The 21,145-nt window shown below is 35.5% G+C and overlaps 1 protein-coding gene across 1 annotated transcript in view; it reads right to left on the bottom strand.

Annotated features, from left to right (window-relative positions):
- trpn1 (transient receptor potential cation channel, subfamily N, member 1) overlaps positions 1 to 21,145 on the bottom strand; it is a 63,812-nt gene that overhangs the window by 38,004 nt on the left and 4,663 nt on the right. Inside the window, exons 4-7 of the mRNA XM_079380987.1 lie at positions 15,981 to 16,076; positions 12,498 to 12,611; positions 10,557 to 10,661; positions 7,559 to 7,657 (exon numbers count right to left, since the gene is read on the bottom strand). Coding sequence (XP_079237113.1) covers positions 7,559 to 7,657; positions 10,557 to 10,661; positions 12,498 to 12,611; positions 15,981 to 16,076 — 414 coding nt within the window. The remainder of the gene's footprint in view (positions 1 to 7,558; positions 7,658 to 10,556; positions 10,662 to 12,497; positions 12,612 to 15,980; positions 16,077 to 21,145) is intronic.

The raw sequence follows: 21,145 nt of genomic DNA, 5'->3' as shown, positions 1-21,145 counted from the left end.
GAGGAGGAGCTTCTTCCCGCAGGCCATTCGGAGTCTTAACCTCTCTCCACTCTAAGCACATCACCCCACACTTCCACTTTGCACACTTCAAATACAATCTGCACTAATTTGTAGAAGGTTACGTGAGGATAAATGAGTGGGACTTACATACAATTTGTCTTTTGTCTTTAGTATTCCTTTTACTCACTTATACACTTTACTGCACTGCACAGCACACAGACACTTTATCACTGACATACACTTTACTTTTTATAGAATCTATATAGAATCATATTCTATTTTTATTCTTCATATCTATTTTTATTCTCATATCTATTTGTTATTTTTTTATTGCTAGTTTATTTCTGTATATATGTTTACTGTACCTTTTCTATTTGTATTTTTGTAAACTTGAGGTTTTTCTTAATTTTGTTGGACAATTTGTTGGACAGTCGTACAACACATTTCACTACATGTCGTACTATGTATGTATATGTATGTGGCAAATAAAATTTGAATTTATTATTCAAAACTTCCTCACATCCTTCAGAGGTTTTCATCCTCACATTTGATTCAATGGTATTACAGTCATTTTTTTTAAATATTACAGTCATTTTTAAAAATGTAAAAAAAAAGAAAGAGCAAGCTTTAATAAAATTACAAATATATTTATTAATTGTCATTTTAATAATTATTTCAAATTTATTACAAATAAAAAAATTACTATTTTTTTTTAATAAAATTACAAATCATTTAAAATAATTCCTGTGTACTAGAAACTGTAGGTACTTAATAAGATTACTCAAAATGACTAATGCACAAGAATACAGTATAATACAATTAAAACATCAATTTAATATATTAAACTAAATGAAATGTTTCCTGGGCAACTAGCTAAAGTTTTTGTTTTTATTTTATTTTAGAGTAGTTAACTTTAATAACACTATTAAGCCCATAACAAAATTACTAAAAAGTTAATTAAAATGAAAAGTGTAAAAATAAAAAGTAATTCAAAATTTTCAATAAATGACTACAATAGCATATAACTAATAGTAAAATAACACGCGTTGTCTGCACAGGATGTGGCTAAAGTGATCAGCAATCACACTGTCTACCTCCATTTACACAGGGATAATTGTCACGGATGTTTTTGAGATTTTCTTCCCTTTCCTTCCTTTCCCTGGGGGGGAAGAAAGCACCATTAACAGGAAGACAGAATTGGTGAGCAATCAAAAGGGGCCAAAAGTGTCAACAAATCCCTTAGGTACTTTTCCTTACTCAAAACACAGCCAAAAATCCATTATCTCCCTTCTGTCCATTAACTCCGTCCACATTTCTGCCATTGCCTTGTGTCTTTTCTTATGAAAGCTCTCGGTGAGATTGAATCTGTTCTTTTATTCGGTTCCTGGCTCTCACATTCGGGTTAATTGACTGTATTATTATGGTGGAAACTGCACAAACTTGTATAACAGAAACCTGGAATGCAGTTGCAAGGAAAATAATGTCTAGATTTGATCTAATCTTCAATTAAGTCACATCATTAGACAAACATAATCTGCTTAAACACAAATTACACTCAAAAGTATGTGAATCTTCAGGCTAATGACTTCTCCAAAAGTTCACTTGAATCAGTAATTTTTGTAGTTTGTGGGGGGGATAGGGGGGATATAACTCCCCCAATATCCAAAACTAGCAAGTACCCCGCACACTCGAGAAGTGTAATGAGATTTGTGCGAGCCATTCCTATCACGAAGCTGATGGTCAAATATGTGATTATTTAGAGAAACAGCCACTTTAAAATGTTATGGAGAAAGTCAAACAGTATCTAAACAAGACAAATAAACTAAAAAGACTGATGAAAAGAGAAAACAGTCTTGAACCAGCACTAACATAAATTAAAATCTTTTTAAACTACTCATGACCACCTTTACTAGAATGTATCATGCTTTATTGTAGGCTTTTTTATTGTGTAAAATTTTGTCTAACTTGTTGTAGAATTTATATTAGATAATCTTTTAAGGGAGTAGATTTTTCCCTATAGGTTTGTATTACAACTGTGGCATGTTGTAGCTATTGTTCTTAATGTGCAGGGGGTTGTTTCTTCATAACAAATGCTATATTGATTAATAAAAAAAATAAAGGAGTCATTATTGGCCTGGTAATGATTAATAGGCTAGTCTTATTATAACAAATGCTACAGTTACTATGGTACTATGGCACATTGCCTTCAGATATTCCAAAAGATGGCACATATTAAATCATTAAGAGCCTGATGAACTGTTAAGGAGTAAGAAATAAACAATATCAATATAATGTTAAAATGAAAATGTTAAGTAAGATTGACTTCCCATGGCATGTTGAATTAGAAAATTGTCAAACTATAGCCTATAAGTGCCTAAATAATATAAAATACATTACATATACCTGTATATCCTATGTAAACAAGTAATTGTTAACTCAGGGCTCCAGACTGCATTTTGTGACCATTTTTTCTGCCAGTGCCACTGGTGCGACCACCACGTTGTTCAGCTTGCGTTGCCATTTCTATTGCATATGAGAAACATCACACAGCAAACGAAACAAAAGCATAACAAAATCGCACTACTCGTTTGATCTGTGCAGTGCTCAGTTTATCACCTCGGACTGAGACGCAAACTAAAGCCCGATTCGGACGGTAATTGTTTCTCAGGGGGACGCAAGTGATTTTCACCATATACGGGGGGTAGTTGGTGATTTAATTGCCGTCTGAATCCAGGACGTCTGTGTTTTTCTCTCACCACCCCCGTGAGAATCCCCGGCCGAATTAACTGTTTTTTGGCAAACACCAAGGTCGTGTGGTAATTTAATTGCCATCCGAATCCACATCTCTGAGTTTACAAGAAGAAATCGATTCAAAATTCAGCGTTTAACCCCTTTTTGAACACTCCTGAACACCGTACGGTAACTGTTGTAATTTGCATACATATTTATTTCTGAAACGCTGGAAAGTATTTAAAAGAACAATACTTCATAACTGCTCCACCACAGCGAGTGAGAGGAGAAAGAGTAGAAAAGCATGTAAACATTCAAAATGGGTCTTTATTATGGCAGCGGCAAGTATGCAATACAATTTTAAAATGTGTATTATAAACGGATATATATGGCGTATAATTATATACAACTATAGCGCGTATTTTCCTATTTTTAAACAGGAGATTTATATAATCAAATAATAAATAGGATTATACATTATAAAATATGCTTGGAATAATAACAATATATTTTACATAATAATAAGTGATTTTAAAATATAGTTTACACAATAATAAATAAAATTCATTTTATTTACAGCATACAATCATGTGACTGGCCACGTGAGCAGTGCATTCTCAGGTTCGCAGGATCACAGAACTCACTCCTCCACTGTGAATAAATCACCATCCGAATCCATGAGTTTTATCACTGAGGTGATATGTAAATTAATTTTTACAGACGTCCATATGAGAAACAATTACCGTCCGAATCGGGCTAAACTTGTCCGAGCTCAGAACAGCTTTATTCGTGAACCAAAGTTGATTTCGCAGCACTGTGCTGTAACATCTGGACTCCAGTGAGAAGCCTTTGAATTCGCCGCACAATGATTAAGGTTGCTGTAGTGAGAATCATTCAAATTCTGCTCAGATATCTGTTATAAACAGATCAAACAGCGCTGACGTAGAAAACCAGAAGCAGTAATGCTAACTATAACCATGGTGTTGTGGCAGAAATAGTCGAATGTTATTAAATTATTCATTTCAGGGTTTGTACAACCTTTTGAGAGAGAAATTCAACCAATTTTCAATGGCTTTCAAGCAATTCACAGCACTTTCCAGCACTTAAAAGCTCCAAAATGATCCAATTTGAATGTTATTTTCAATGGGATGACCAATATACTGTGGTTATCAAACATTTATGTAATATTAAAAAATACATCAAATCACCATTAGGCTATAACCTTTAGATAACAGCAGAGGAGCACTTATTGGCATATTAGTCATTCATACTTTTTCCTTTATATTTTGAAAATTATAAAATCACTATTATAAAATATCAAATCAGATTTTGTCAGTTTTGCTTTTTGTGTGTGTGTATGAAGCAAGAAAAGTCACAAAGTGCTTTGAAAAACTTTTCTTCAATTTGCGACTAAATCACACAGTTTCTTTAAGAGCTGCCGCTGCTGAACATGACACGGATGTCATGCATCGTATTTTCTCTCAACACTCTTTACCTTTTCTGACCCACTTCAGGTCTAAAAGTCTCTATTAATGAGCCGACTAGCTGAATCGGGTATGTTAGATGAGGAGACAGTGCTGGGCTGCTCCAAGACAGTTTTGAAATCCATTTCAGAGACATGTTTCTCATATATAACACAGTGTTTCCGCTACATTCATTCAGCCGTGGCAGGCTGCCACACCAAAAATCATCCCTGCCATAGCTGCAGCTTCTCAGTAACATCATAGTGACAGAACAGGACTTGAACTTCGGCGCGGGTTTGCTACTAATTCCTGCAGGTTCTCTGCTTATAACGCGATGACAGGTGACACAATGAATCATTTGCATGTGCTTTTGAGTCTTGCTCATTTAAAGTGAAAGACATCATTTTTCTGAGAGTGACCGCTTTTAAAGATTATTAAGGGAGTTTGCAAATGTGATATTGACTTCATTCATGAATGAACTGCGTGTTTAAACGAATCTAGTGAGTCAGTGATTCATGATTACCCATTCATAAACAGTCACTTTCTTCATTCCTGAATGAATCAGCCGTTCAAAACGAATCAATTTAAGGAATGATTCAGTGATAAAATCAGTGACATACCGCCACCTGCTGGCGGTTTCAGTTTCATTTTTAATGTAGAATTTCAGTTATTTAAATCATTTAATATTTCTATATTCAATATTTTAGATTTAAAACAGTAACCTCAACATGAATTTATGAATTTAACTGCACTCATGCCACCTCTGACCCTCATTAAACGTACCTACAAGCCACTTTTATATTCTTCTGTGCCATCTCTGTAGTACAAATACATTTTTTATTAATACTAATTTCATATGATTGCTAATTTATGTCTTATTCTACTTCTTATTATATTGTTTAAATTAGAAATTCTAAAAAGCTTACAAATTAAAATTTTTGAATTTGACATACGTAGATGACATACTTTTAATAAAATTAGAAAAATGCTATTACAAAGATCACCTCGTATTAGGAAGGCCAATTTTTTTATCAGAATTTTTGATTATTGATCAGAAGGTACTGCTAATTTTTTTTTAAATTAGGAGGACAAGCGCTCCTAAAAAGAAAAGTATGCTTACTGTGTAAGCCCTGTGTAACAGTATTTTAGATCTTAAAGAGACAGCAGCCTAAATAAACCTGCTGCTGTCTGTCATTACGGTCTCTTTATACAGTGAAGACTATCCAGTGTTATTTTACAGTTGAACAGATTATTACAAATTTAATTTGTATCTTGTTTTTGTGTGCGCTATTGATTGTCATTAATTTATTTGTTCATATTTTATTATTTACTATTTACTTGTCTTTTTTAGTTTGAACAAATTCAATTCTGAGTGCACGTGATTCTTGTGTGGGGAGGGGGCGTGGCCCATGGGAAATAGTCCTGCCACCACAGCTGGGAAAAATCCTAGAGGAAACACTGTAACATGTAATACATGCATGCACAGATTTAAGGCAGCTTTAATCGCCTGACTTAACTGACCACGACATTGCATGCACGTAATTTTTTTCACATTTTGATATGAAATGATAAAGGCTACAGCATGTCATATCCCTCTGAAATTAAGAAATACTTAAAATAATTAAATTAAAAGAACACTGCACATTGTAATTTCTATGAGTTAAGTAAATTTATTATCAAAGCATTTGTCAGTAACAGTTAAAATGGGGAATATATGTGAATGATTGCATTGCACGCTGATTTAAGGTGTACTTCTACATTTTTGTTTTATTTTAAAACATCAATCGCAATGTTTGCAATTGACATTGTCGGGATTTAAAATAAAATGATCCCAAACGCAAGTACGGCGCGCGTGGGGCTGTGACGTGCGGTCAGTGATCCGTTTCCAAAACCACCGGCGTTGCAACGGCAAAACACACGGTTACCCATTTGAAACATTTTAAGTGAGGTACAAAGCTTTGTTAATAACAGAAATAATTGGTTAGCAGGCAAATGTTACATCGCGACCATGCTTTTGGATTCATGCCGTTCAAGCGCATACATTTAAATCAAGCCATACGCAGCTTTGTGTTCTGTTTCGCCAGATGGTCACAAATTGAATATTATTTATTGTTTGTTTTCCCAAATCCCAAAAATCAGGTTTATTTTATTGTTGTTTTAATCACTGTTTTCGCATCTCTTAATGTGGTAAACATGTGGGGGGAAATGAAAGATTTCGTGGCCATGAATTAAGAATTTGTTACTATGACTTAAATTGCTCCCGCATTTAAATTCATGGGAACAAATTAATGAAACCTGGACAGTGGCCACAAATTAATATGTCATGGGAACGAAATAACAAGTTGTATGAATGAATAGCCTATAGCAGGGTTCCTCAAATCTTTCCCTGGAGGGCCAATCTTCTGCAGAGTTTAGCTCCAACCCTGATCAAACTCACCTACCTGTGATTTTCTAATGATCTTGAAGACTCTGATTAGCAGCTCAGGTGTGTTTGATTAGGGTTAGAGCTAAACTCTGCAGGAGTGGGCCAGATTTGAGGACCGCTGGCCTATAGTATCTGTCCTGCTCGCGTACGCGCAACCCTGTCAAAGCAAAGTGCCCGATATGCTATCTAGGGAAATTATAATTGAACATGACTTATTACTACATTTCAATACAAAAGAAATTTGTATTGTATCTGTTTTAATGTACTTTTAAAGTTTGGATCACATTAAAAGCGTAGTTTGTACATGAGTAAATTATCTTCGTGTAAGACCCAGCCCCTTCACCGTCACTAGCCGACGTTTGCACGTGTTTTGCGCACGAGCCACACGCTCCCCAAAATGAAACTGCTTAATCGACCATCGATAGCTTTTATCAATTACATCGCTTATCGACAATTAATCGATCGTCGATTAATCGTTGACGTTCCTAATATAGACATATTGAATAAAAAAAAAAAAAAACATTAAAATGACAAAATCTAACTGAAATTAAAGTGAAAACATACTGTAAAATATAAAAATAAAATAATTCAAAATTAACAAAAACTATAATGGTACAGAATATCAATTATTCTAAAATAACTCTTTCACTATTGGCCTGATGTGAACCATTACTCAAACTAAACAGATCTCAGAACATGCACTTATGACTTGAAACTGGAAATGGTCACAAAAACATCTCTGAAAGCCTTGATGTTCAACTGGTTTGGTAAAACCATCTGTCCATCAATCAAAAGCCAATGCCCAACAGGACACAGACTCAAAGAACCGGACAAATCAACACCAGAATAGCCCTTTGAGCATGTCTTTGCTTGTTGTTTGTTTGTGTGTGTGTGTGTGTGTGTGTGTGTGTGTGTGTGAGAGAGAGAGAGAGCTTCTAACATTCTGAGAGTCCGGATTCGCCCCAAACTCCACCAAGACTTTGGCCATCTCAACATCTTTCCGTCTGCAGCAGATGTGAAGTGCAGTGTCGCCGTTCACCTGGAAACACAATTCAACCATCAGAATGCAAACCAGATACATCCTGCTGAGATGCAGAATTGGGTCATATGGTTTCAAAACAACGACCAATCACGATTTTGGTACTGATTATGGGTTTGATGCAGGGTTATAATCATCAACTAAACCCTAAAACCCTAAAAAAATGTAATAAAATAAAAATTAAATAAAGGTTAAATGGGACTTATTATGCCCCTTTTTAGAATATGTCATGTAATGTAAGTCTCAGGTATTCCCAGAATGTGTCTGTGAAGTTTCAGCTCAAAATACCCCACAGATCATTTATTATATTGTTCTGAAAATGCCTATTTTGAGTGGAAACAGAAACATGCTGTATCTTTAAATGCAAATGAGCTGCTGCTCCCTTCCCCCTTTTCCAGAAAATGGCTGTGCCTTTACAGCTCATACCTCAGATACTCCGACAAAAAACATTTGTTTGTTTTTGATTATCATGTCTATCGCACTGAAATCATGCGCTTTAAACCATATTAGTTTAAACTTCTGATATACAGTTTTCAGAGTGCACACATCTGAAGCATTTGCACAGAAATCGTCTGTCACACGGCATGTGTACTAAACTAAGTTCTCTTTTATGTCTTATTGCGCTTAAACTGTCAAATACACAAAAGTTTGTTAAAAACACACGAGTTACAAAAACAGTCAGTTATATCTGTGAAGGTAAACAGCTGGGTAAGAATTCATGTTTATATTAGATCTGTGTGGTAGAAGAGTAATATCCACTGCTCTCTTGTCTCCTTTGAGGCTGGGACTCTAAATAGTGTTCTGTGCTCATCAGTGCAGCCGTGGCTTTAACCATGGCGTTAGAACTGGTACACCGCTGTGTAACATTTGAACCAATCAGACACACAACTATTTGTTAAATTTAACAAATAATCTCTTATGCCCCCTCACCTAACCCAAAAGGCCAACTATGAGGGTCTGTGGACCCTTCTCCCGAAATGGCTCTAACACCTAAGGAAGGCAGAACAGGCCTCTGGTTCCATGGCAACCCATCTGATAACACTTGTTTTATTGCTCAAAAGAAATGCGGGCAGAGCAACTCACTCCATTTCCCCTTAGGAAAGAGACATTAAAATGGACTCTTCCCTAATTAATTAATAGAAAAACCTTTCTTTGAATGAACACACATACCTTCAGGTCATTGTGTATATTATTACTGTTCTTGTATATGTTTTTGTGTATCGTATCCTGTTTTATGCATGCTTATTATAGAACACTAGTTAATATTACCTCATGTATATCATGTTTGGTCTCTATCAATTCGTCTTCGGATGATCTAATTGAGAGTGTATACTATATGTCGATACCTATGCAACATATAAGTGTTCTAAGAATCTTTAATAGTTTGTATGTCAACTTCCAATCCGGTTCATATGCAAATTACCATGCATGGAGACAAAGAGTCGAAAACTTTCCCTCCAAAAGTTCAAGTCACCATAGGCTTTGACTACCCAGAGGTTTGACCTCTATAGCAGATAAAGCGCTCACGTAAGTGACGCCCGGCAGTCTGCGGTTTTCTTAGATCCTAAGGGGATGTGAGCTAGAACTTTTTCTGGACCCTCTAAGTTTTTGTTAGACTAGTTTCCGTTAGTGTTTAGTTAATAAAAGTTGTGTGCACAAATTACACGAGTTTCTGGTTCTGCCTTGCAAATTAAATGTCTCTTTACGATTTTGACCCTCACTACATGCTCTAATGCATTAATAGGAAAGTATTTCCTGTGGCCAAGGAAATATCCTTTCTTAGAGTTGATACTAACTTGCACTGAATGTTCGCTGGACGGACAGATCAGTTGATGGCAATTTAATTCTGCTAGTTATTACTGTCAGCCGATATAAATAATTGTAATTAATCATAATTAAATGTAATTATTTATATACAATTCCCTTTTGAGCTTATAAATTGTTACAGCTGTCACTTGCAAAAACACAATGGCCGCACCATGGGTGGAAACGTGCAGATCAAGGGGCGGTAATATTATAATAAGGTCCCCTTTCTACATCACGGAGGGAGTTAAATTTGAGTGGCTCGTTTTTTAACAAGCTTGCTTATCAAAACAAAGTTACAGGGTTGTCCTTTTTCATGTTTTGTGAAACTCTAATAGTATATTTGTGACAATCAAATAATACTGGTTTGACATTCCGGGTCAAAAGGCACATGAGGATGTCCACCATCTTTTAAAAACCTATTTAAAAAACACATGCCAAATTTTTTTAAATGCAATTTTTGTATTCAAGTTGGTTTTACTTGTTTGTTTGTTTTTTTTTAGCAAAAAAACCCCCCAAAAAACAATGACTCTTAAAATGTCAAGTAGCTTCCTGGATATTGGAGGTATCAAACTTACTTTGATTTGATGAACAAAAGGTTTTTCAAATATTAATAATATTGTAAAATAACATTACCTCACTGCTTATTTCTAAGAAAAAAAAAAAAAAGATTAGAATTTGAAGAAATAGAATTTACACTTGAGCTTTTACACTTTCCATATGAGCTGCATTTTATAGTATTTTTAAACACCTTAATAGAGACGAAGAAAAGTGAACTGACCTATTTAAGAAATAAAGCTTAGTTTTGAGATGAGTGCTTAATTTCCACTGATGACACTTAAAACCAGCTAAATCAGAAACAAATGTGGTAAAACACAAACTGATCATAAAACCGCAATGGTTCACTTTCAGAGTTTCCTATTCAGAATTTTTTTTATTTGAATAATCCTAAATTACAGTACATTATGCTCAAACGGAGTTCCAAAATAATATTAAAAGGCATTTTATATTATGGTTACTTATTTGACTTAACAAAATAACTTGATTTGATTGTATGAATGCAATCTTCAGGTTTGAAAGGTCATGGGACGCTTACTGCCTTCATGGCTCTGAGCTGCGGCTCGGACTGGCCGGAGAGGAGTTCCCGAACAATCACAACATTCCCAGCTTCGACAGCCAGGTGCAGCGGAAGGCAGCCATCCTGGACAGAGAGGAAAACGACAGGGAATATTTGATCTCGTCGTGAAGAACATCTACTTCTGAGCTGCATCCAACAATTACAATCATATGACAACACCACATAATCTGGCCATTGTAGTAAAAAACCTGGTTTTAATGAACTAATTGTAATTTTTACATTTAGTCATTCAGTAGAAGCTTTTATCCAAAGCGACATTCAAATGAGGACAATAGATGCAATCAAAACCAACAAAAGAGCAGTAATATGTAAGAGCTGTGACAAGTCCTGGATAGTCTAATGTAGTGATTTTTTTTTTTTATAACAAGTAGATAAACTAGAAAAAGGATAGAGAACGCTAGTGTTAGAGGGTCAAGTATTTTTTTTAACTAAAAAAAAAAAAAACAAGTAGAATAGAAATAGAAATAGAATAAAGAGTGCTATTGTTAGTTATTTTTTTAATTAAAAAAATATGCAAGTGTTAGAGGGTCAAGATATTTTAAAGGGGTCCTATTATGCTCTTTCACAAAGTCTTGATTTTGTTTTGGGGGTGTACTAGAACATGCTCTCATGCTTGGTAATAATTTACATTATTACAATACCTCTCTCCCCAGCTTGGCACAAACGGCTCAATTAGTTCCGGGTTTGATGAAGGCTCGCCTTCCATAAAACGAAATGTGTCATGATTGGTTAGCAGTCCCCGTCTGTTGTGACTGGCGAACAGCTTAGACGGTGTTTCAGTACTGCCCTGCCCCTTGCCAAAACAGCAAGTTCGCCAATATTGCCATATCAATTCAGCCCCCGAGAATATTGAGGATCGCGCAGAACCTTTGCACGCATGGATATTGCAAGACATATTAAAGTGGTAATGTTATTGTGGTTTTTTTTTGGCTAAAGCACAATATAGATAGGATGTCAACAACAGTTTAAAAATTACTGCATTTACTATGTACAGATAAGTGCAACGGTAATATGTATTATGTTTATTGTTCTTTAATTCTATCATTATAACATGAATTGCAGTGAAACTGTTATACAGTTGAATTTATTTATACCATAGTCCCACAGACTCATACTATTAGTGGCTGCATATATATGCAAATTAATTCTCAGCCAGCAGGAGGCGCTGTTGGAGCTGGAGAGAGCAAGGTTTCCCAGGTAACGCTGTACACAAAGCAGTGCAATCTGCTTTATCAGACATTATATACAAGATGAAATGAAAATGACATCCAAAATTTTCTGAAGACAGTCGGTTTCCTTCAGAAATATAGTGATATAAAAACACCAGTCCTGGGTTTCGATTCTGAAACGTGCAGTGCTCAACCAAGCGTTCTCCCCACCCACCAACCATTCCAATTTCAGTAGGCGGGATTTATTTTTGTGATATCACAAATACAGGAAAACAACTTTGTAGTCCAAACGAGCCGCTCTTTGTAGTTCTTGAAAAGGGATTTTTTTAAAAACGCGAAATATCTCCCTTTGGAGTGGACTGAGATTTGTAGATCATTTTATACCCAAACATACACACTGACTAAAATTCAAAAACTGAAAAAGCATAATAGGACCCTTTAATAAATAAATAGATAAATCAAGTAGATAGTGCTAGAGTTGCTAGTGTTGGAGGGTCAAGTGCAGATGGAAGAGATATGTTTTAGGAGTTTGTTGAAGATGGGTAAAGGTCTCAGCTGCTTGGATTGACTTGAGCAGGTCATTCCACCAGGAGAGAACAGTTAAGGTGAAAGTGATTTTGTGCTTCTTTGCGATGGCACTACAAAGCGCCGCTCACTTGCAGAACGCAAGCTTCTGGAGGGCACATTTTCTCATATAATTAATCAATGAGCGTGATCAATGCTTTTGTACCTTGTCTGGTATAAGACGAGCATCTTTGCTGCTGAACTTGAGCAGAGTCTGCATGACTCCAAGCCCTCCAGTCGGTCGAGACGCTGCGTAGTGCAGGGGCAACTGATCACTGGGCTAAACATGAATGAGAATTCAATTAAATCAATGTGAGAATTCAAGTGTTTTTGGACATTTTAATACTGAGGTATTCTTTGACATACATGAAGTACAATATTAACTTCATGAGATTTCCACACAAAGGCCCGGTTTCACAGACAGGGCTTAGACTAAATCAGGATTAGGCCATTGTTCAATTGACCTATCGGTAAGCCCCCCCAGTTACGGTTGCTCCCTCGGACAAACAAACGGGGACATTGCTTGCCAAACGTTGCTCACTATCCTACAATGACAGCTGCAGTGTGAAAACCTTGTCCCATGATGTTTTTGCACAATTTTGGACACAGAAGGCCACCAAATGGGAATTAAATATTCCATTTTATTCCATTCCAAAGATTTATAAAATATAAAAAAATAAATACGGTGGGTTACTCGAAGCAAGGGTTGACAGATCACAATGCAAGCGGAAGAAGTCTCATATTACGGTCGGTCGTCATGACCGGGGATGCAGGATCAACACTGTTCATGTATCGTAGGATACGATTAAATTAATGTACATTTAACCAGTTTAATATGAAGAGACAGTGAAATGTAGACCTTCGTTTATGTGTTTTTGACCTTCTCTGTACAAGACGCAAGAACAGTCCGCTGTTTAGGTTTGTACATTAGCATGGACTCACTAACTTTAACGTTAGCTAGTTTTAGCCAGAGATACCTTGCTGAAGCACAAGATAACATTAACGTTCTGCTTGAGCAGATGAAAATTTTAACTTAATGAGTGTATGACAACCAGAAAATGAAAGTTTTTGTCTTCATTTGGATTGGGGTTGAATGCTTAGGGACATTTTGCTCTGTTTTGTTTGGATTCAGGAATTGTAATAAAATAAATTATATTGCCTATCCTCTCAGGATACCTGGAATCAGTGTTACAAATACCACAGGCACATCGTTTTTGGATTTTTTGTAGCATAAACACCATCAAACCGATGCCGTCCGAGTTCCGCTCCCCGTGCAACTAATACTCGACTGCCATTGGCTAATCTGTGTTCGAGAGGAGGGGCTTACCAATAGGTCAATTAGGACAGAGATCCCCAACCACAGGGTCGCGACCCACTACCGGGCCGTGGAAGAATTCCTACCGGGTAGCGAGAAAGTTCTGGGGAAAATGTGTATAGATATGACGCTCTTATATATAATGTGCGTAAATTATTTTTCTAATTATTCTGTATTTTCGTTGTATGCGATTGATATCGAGTAGCAATTTGACTATTTCGTGTTAAATTAGTAAGTAAAAGATTGCTCTGATCTGTCATATAGGCTATTAGGGCTTAAACGGATCGCAGTTGATCAAATCGGTATGCCGCGCTGTCTGAAACACGTCTCTATGCTTGTGCGCGCTGTACTGGCAAAAAAAATTGATCTAAAATATTCTAAAATATTGATCAAATATGCATGAAACTGTTTTTTGCTGTAGTTCTTGTACAAGATTTAAAGTATATAATAGATTTTAATAGAATAAAGTATATTTAATAGAATTTTTAAATTAATAAAAAGTGGTTAAATGTTATAATAATACTGTAAAACCTGTTAACATTAAAAATGTGCACATTCTCTCAATAGAGACGTTACTCTAATAAACAAGTCAAAATTATTTTGTAAATCGCTTATTATTGTAAATCCCATTTTTTTCATCTTTGACCTAGAGGAATGCATCTGCTCAAAACTTTTTTTAAATATGTCATGAACATTTTAAACCTTGTACATGTGCAAATCTGCAAAATTAAAATAAAGAAAAGTAGTAAAAAAAAATATAGGACTTTCTATTTGCTTTTAAATGTAAATGCTTTTCACTAAGCTGTTTTTCTTATTTTTCAAATTCTACATTTTCTCCTCAGCTCCATGTCTCAGTAAGTTTTAGGAGTTCATTTTTAGTCCATCTCCTATATTGAAAGTCTTTCTTGCAGAGACTGAATAAAAATGAGCTCCTAAAACTTACTGCCAGATTCTGGAAGATAGATTCTTCAAACAGTGGCACAAGAGGATGTGCTGCTGGTCCTTCTAGAGTCATTCTCAACTTATCGGTCCATAAAGCCTATAAAAAATTAGTCTTCATGTATTTCACAACACTTCAGCATGTTATTTTTATTAAGTGAAGGTCATTCTCTGAGAACCTGACACCTTGTAATTCTGGAGACTCCAGGAAGGTTGCAGTTCTGGAAAATGATGGTGCTGAAGACTAAATGGTTTTCCTGATGGTTTTACACCTAATTCTTCACATTAATATGCTGTTAACATGGATCTTTTCTTCTCCACCTGTTTTTTTTCTGACCCCGCTGACCCAATGAGCATTTCGCTGACCAATAGTCATGCCAAACTTTGCAATTTCTGTATTGCATTAGTTTTGATTATTTCTCATGGGGATTTAATCATGGCTCTAGGCTGCGCATCAACACACATGCTAAGTTTTTTTTCACGCTACACCATCTCCACCCCAATCATTAGTGCCATTTCATCCGGTCTTTGACAGCACATATAGGACAGTTTTTGAAATAGCGCCATAAGCTAAATTTATTTCAAATTTAATTCAAGCACTATAACCTTCAATAACCTATGTTTGTTTTCAAGTACTTTCCAGGCCTTGAATCCATATGTCTAAAATTCAAGTACTCAAGCCATTTTTCTCTACCTCATATTGCTGCTATTCAAATACCCTGTACAACTTTTTGCACATTATTTTTTGCACATTCCTCTCATTACTATTTGTCAACAACATACTGACCTGCACATTTATATTTTTTTATCTTATCTTATCTTTTATTTTATTTTATGTTTGTACTTCTTCTTAATATTTGTATTCTTTATAATTGCACTGTCCTTGGAGTGGACCTGACCTACATTTCACTGCTGGTTATACTCTGTATAATTGTGTATGTGACAAATAAAACTCTTGAATCTTGAACTTTCAAGAAGCGTGGGAACCCTGCCTTTAAAAGCTGTCACACAGCAACATAAACACTCAAGTGAAGACTGTAAACATAATCATGCCCATGTCCTGTTTAAACAGGACACGTTTTCTGAGACCCATGTCACTGGTCACGATCATGCATTCAGAGGTCAATGAATAATCACATTAAAAGACTGTTCTACTGTTATATAATGCGTTTTAAATTATTACAAATGTGCAACAGTAAGAAATGTGTGACTAAAAGCCACGAAACAGACATTTGATTGACTTTTAGTTAAGTGTATAATGCAATTAAATAATCCATGCACATAAACATTAAACTATTAGGAACATTTGTACCAATTTGTTTGGTCTTTTACCCCTCAAAGAAACACATATCTCAATGTGATTGTGTGAAGATAAAAGTGAACTGAACATCTCACCCCTGCTGGTAAATTGGGATCAGTTTTTCTGGCCAGTAGTTTGACGATCTCGTCTTTGGAGTAAGCTGCAGCGATGTGTAACGCTGATCTGCCATCCTGATCAATAGAAAGAGCATAAAAACAAACTAATTCATAATACATTTTAATACAAAATAGGTATAATATGTCTAATATACACTACCGGTCAAATGAATGGGACTGGTAAGATTTTTTAGAATTTCTTTGTTTTTGAAAGTCTCCACATTAAAAAAAAATTCCCTACATAAATATGAAGCAGCACAACTATTTTCAACATTGATAATAATCAGAAATGTTTCTTGAGCAGCAAATTATTTCTGAAGGATCATGTGACACTGAAGACTGGAGTAATGATGCTGAAAATTCAGATGCGCATCACAGGAATTTATGACATTTTACAATATATTCACAAAACATTTTTTTATATATATTTGAAAAAATTATTATAATATTTCTTAATTTTCATTGTATTATTGATTAAACAAATGCCTCCTTGATGAGCAGAAGAGACTTTCAATATTTAAAAAAAATCTTACCAATCCCAAACCTTTTGACCTGTAGTGTATAATTATCTTTCTAAAGTTATGACTGTTTGAGAGTTTGAGAATATAGAGAAAAATAAAGAGAAAATCAAATGCAATGGTACATTGCAGTGATCATCTCTGATGCTGACTTCAAAGTGTAAATGCTGTAATCATGTCCTGGATGACGTTTTGTCCTGTGTGCTATTGACCTCACTGTCTTTTTTCCATGGGAGTCTGTCTCAGACTGTGAAGTGGAAGACTATAATGCTTGTAGAGGTTATCCAAGGACATTTCACGACAGAAGCTTTGAGTCACTGACGCAAATTGACTCCAACGGTTCAGTGAATTGCCTTTACACACATGCACAGCTGGACAGACATTCCAGCGGGATCGCCAAGAGTTACCGAATGACCACAGATCTCGTAGGTTTGTGAGCAAAGGGGAAAAGGATGCAAGCAGTCACCACTTCATAAAAAAGCACAAAATACCAAGCTACAACTGAACACATAGTTTGCACCCACATTACCACAGTTCAGCATTAATGTTGATTCGCTGAAACAGGCGGTTGGTGAATTCACATTTATTGCAAGTCATTTTTGGTATTGGAAATATCTGTGTCATCCTGTCAAATGAGAAATGTTAACCAGGACTGCAATTTCAGCTGCTTACAGTAGGGAACATGCTCATGCTACTGTGGTGAACCACAAAGAAAACGACAGAAACACAACCGTTAGCACCATTCTATATGACTATCATTGGTCTGAAACATTGCATCAAAAAACATCACCACAATTCCAGAGATTTTCAGGAGAGTTTACATGGTAACTGAACTGTGGCAGAAGTAGTTTGGGCTTAGAAACACACAGAAAGAGATACAAAAAAAAAAATTTGAGAAAGCATCTTTCCAGCTTGTCAACTTGGAACATGGAAATACCAAGAAAAAACACAGGAGGAAACATCTTTTATATGAATTTTACAAATTAACTTCAGTATTGATATTAAATCTAGTGAACACAGCATTTTAGGGCATAATTGGTACAATCCTGACACAAAAGATAAACTTTTAATTCCTTCTATATATAGCTTTTGAACTTTCTATTCATCACAAAATCCTGAATAAAATATATCATGTTTACACAAAAATATAAAGCAGTACAACTGTTTTCAACATTGATAAATGTTTCTTGAGCAGCAAATCAGTATATTAGAATGATTTCTGAAGGATCATGTGACACTGAAGACTGGAGTAATGCTGAAAATTCAGCTTTGATCACAGAAATAAATTACATTTTACAATATATTACAATTAAAAACAGTTATTTGAAATTGTAATATTTCACATTATTACTGCTTGTGCTTTTACTGTATTGTTATGCCTCATGTGCGCTTCACACAAAGACGGTGTTTCAAATCAATTGAGCTTCCAATTCAGTTGATGATGTCTTAGAAGGCAGCTGCCTATGTAGACACTAGAGAGTAAAGAGGTTCACTAAGTTTTAGAACACAGCCTGAGACTGACCTTTGTGTCGAAGCAACTAGTTTCAATAGTTGATGCCAAACTTGCAGAAACTAGGACAAGAAAATGGACAATTATGTCAAATGGAACATGCATAAAGACGTAATTTGGAGAATATTGCTTCAATAATGTACCTCATACTTTCCTTGACATCCAAATGCAGACAGTAAAGAATCTCTTTTGTTCACTAATCTTCCCTGGTTTAAATCACAGCGTGCCAAACACACAGGATCCCAGCTCTCCGCACCTGAAAAAGGCTACGGTCGCTTCTCCAAACCCCTAAACATCATGCAGACACGGTAAAGAGCATTCCAGACACGTCCAAAGATGGATGGAAGATATTACGCAGAGGAATTTTTTAGTGAATCACTTCTAGTCCCAGTGAGGTTTCCACTACTAAACATCTGCACATTTTGAACCAACTGATAGATAACTGGCAAGCGACTGAAAGATCCCACATCCCATGAGTGATCGATTCAAGCGTCGCTCACCACACGGTGTCCAAAACTAGTATTTACATCAGCAGAAATCTATAGGGTAATTCAATACATGTGATGGGAAACAGGAGCTGGGCTGAATCCAGACCTCATGGGTTTTGGAGAATCTCGAGTACAGACAAACAACTCGTCATAACTCATTTCTACTCGTCTCCTGAAACAAAAGTGATGGACAGCGAAAGGTACCAGTGAGCTACAAAACAAAACAACATCAAATTAAAATACAGCTCAGCAAAGTGCCAAAAAACAAAACCAAAAAACGCTGCGTGGAAACATTTCAGCCAAACGACACTATGAAAACCTAGAAATCACTCACTATTCATCCACGACATTCTAGCAAATTTACACAGAAATAAATACATTTAAAAATATATTTATTATTGACACACATGGTAAAATTTTTTTTTTTTTTTTTTTTGAAGTAGTAAATAAAAGATTATTGAAATAAATTTTAAATAAATACTATTTCATTTTTTTTATTTCAAAATGTCATGTTTAATTCAATAATAATAAAATGATTCATACTTTTTAAAAAGAAATGATCACACAGTTTTGTCCATGTTTTAATTGAACAGTTAACCTCTTTTATTCGGCATTTTGTTTGCCAAAAAAAGTAACATAATTGCTATTTTCATCTGATTACATTTTAAGATTAATTAAATCCCTGTTTTATGACTTTATTTGATTACAACACTGTTTTGACAAATTTATACCTATAAATAAATTATACACTATACTTTTTTCTAAGTTGTAAATTATTACTGAAATACACTTAGCAAGAAAATTATATCTCAGTCTTTCTACTTTAAAACTTTGCATTTAATTCAATGTGTTACCATTTTTCTGTAATTATTTGGAAAATTTAGCAATTTCTAAGTGATCCAAGTAAATCTTACACCACATTTTCTTTACTGCTTGTTCCCTTTGGATATGCAGAAATATAGCTTGTAAAGGTCACCACAGATGAGGACCAACGAGAATTAAACAAACCACAGTCCAACCATGAGAAAAAGTTCTCACTGTGACACTCACAGTAACACCATACTGGATTACTTCACACAGTAATATCTCACAGATTCCACACTCAGGTTTATCATCACAAAGACAGACACTTCTTCAGTTACATTTTCTTCTGAGCTGAAACGTTCTTATCTCAATAGGAAATGAGATGTATTCGAATGATACCAATTGTTTATCCTAGACAGCAATGAAATTCAATTTGAGAACAAATGGAAACTCTCTCCTTATGGAAAGACTTTACTAAACGTCTCAAACTGAGATCTCAGTCGACCTTAAACATTTCTCATCAAATTCTTCCAAGACCAAATGATCTGAGCTACAATCCACATTTGTTTTTTAAACTAGTAGTATAGCTTTTGCTCATTATAAAACAAGGAATATGTGCTAGTAAAATGAATCAAATAAATACACCACCATTCAAAGGTTTGGGATTGGAAAGATTCTTCTGCTCACCAAGGTTGCATTTATTTGTTCAAAAATATATTAAAAACAGAAATATTGTGAAATATTATTACAATTTAAAATAGTCGTTTTCTAAGTGAATATACTGTAAAATGTAATTTATTTCTGTGATCAAAGCTGAATTTTCAGCTTCATTACGCCAGTCTTCAGTGTCACATGATCCTTCAGAAATATGCCGATTTGTTGCTCAAGAAACAGTTCTGATTATTATCATGCTGAAAACAGTTGTACTGCTTCATATTTTTGTGGAAACTGTGATAAATGATCTTGTTCAGGACTCTTTGATGAGATAGAAGATAGAAAGTTCAAAAGAACAGCATTTATTAGAAATAGTAAAGAAATTTATAATGTCACAAAAGATGTCTGTCACTTTTGATCAATTTAATGTGTCCTTGCTGAAAACAGTATTAATTTCTCTATATATACACTCAAATACATGAAAAAGCAGATGTTTTTGGAAGAGCAGCACATGTTGAACAGGCAGACAGATTTGCTGTAAAACTCTCTCGCCCACCCACTTACTCTCTCACATAAATGTCCTATTCCAAGTTTCGTCACCTCTTTATTTTTCCTGTCAGATTCAACCTACTGCTCACAGTTGATCCGAGCTGCACTGTTAAACACCCACAGAGTGACAATTACTCATGAAGCATCCACTGAGCTGTAGTCTCGCATAGCCAGACCTTCAGACTGACGGCTGAAGGTCTGGAATAGATGGCCAAGGCCCACCCATGAGGCCGTTTGACTGACATGTCAAACAACCAATCATCGTTCGTTTCGTTTAGCGTCCACGTTTCAGGGCGTGGAAATGTCGCCACAATAACAAACCGGTGTGTAAAACTCTCGGATGTATTTTAAAGATTCTATGCCGCAAACTTTAAATATTTCACATACTTTTGAAAATCCAGCGTTTAGTTGACCCTGATAAGCGTTCGTCATCACATTTGTAAACACGACGGCGTTCTTCTCTCGTGAGGGGGTTTGGCGCAACGGCATCTTTGTTTCCCGGCGGACCGAAAATAAACATGACACTCGTGTCTCCCGGAAATCCGGTTTAATTCAACCAGTCAGACGATGACTTCGACATTCCTGAAGTGTTTCCAGAAAAGTGTCCCATATGCATCAGAC

The sequence above is a fragment of the Barbus barbus genome (genome assembly GCF_936440315.1).
Source record: "Barbus barbus genome assembly, chromosome: 27".
Taxonomy (NCBI): Eukaryota; Metazoa; Chordata; class Actinopteri; order Cypriniformes; family Cyprinidae; genus Barbus; species Barbus barbus.
Note: the sequence above shows the minus strand (reverse complement) of the source record. Positions and strands in the feature narration are given on the sequence as shown.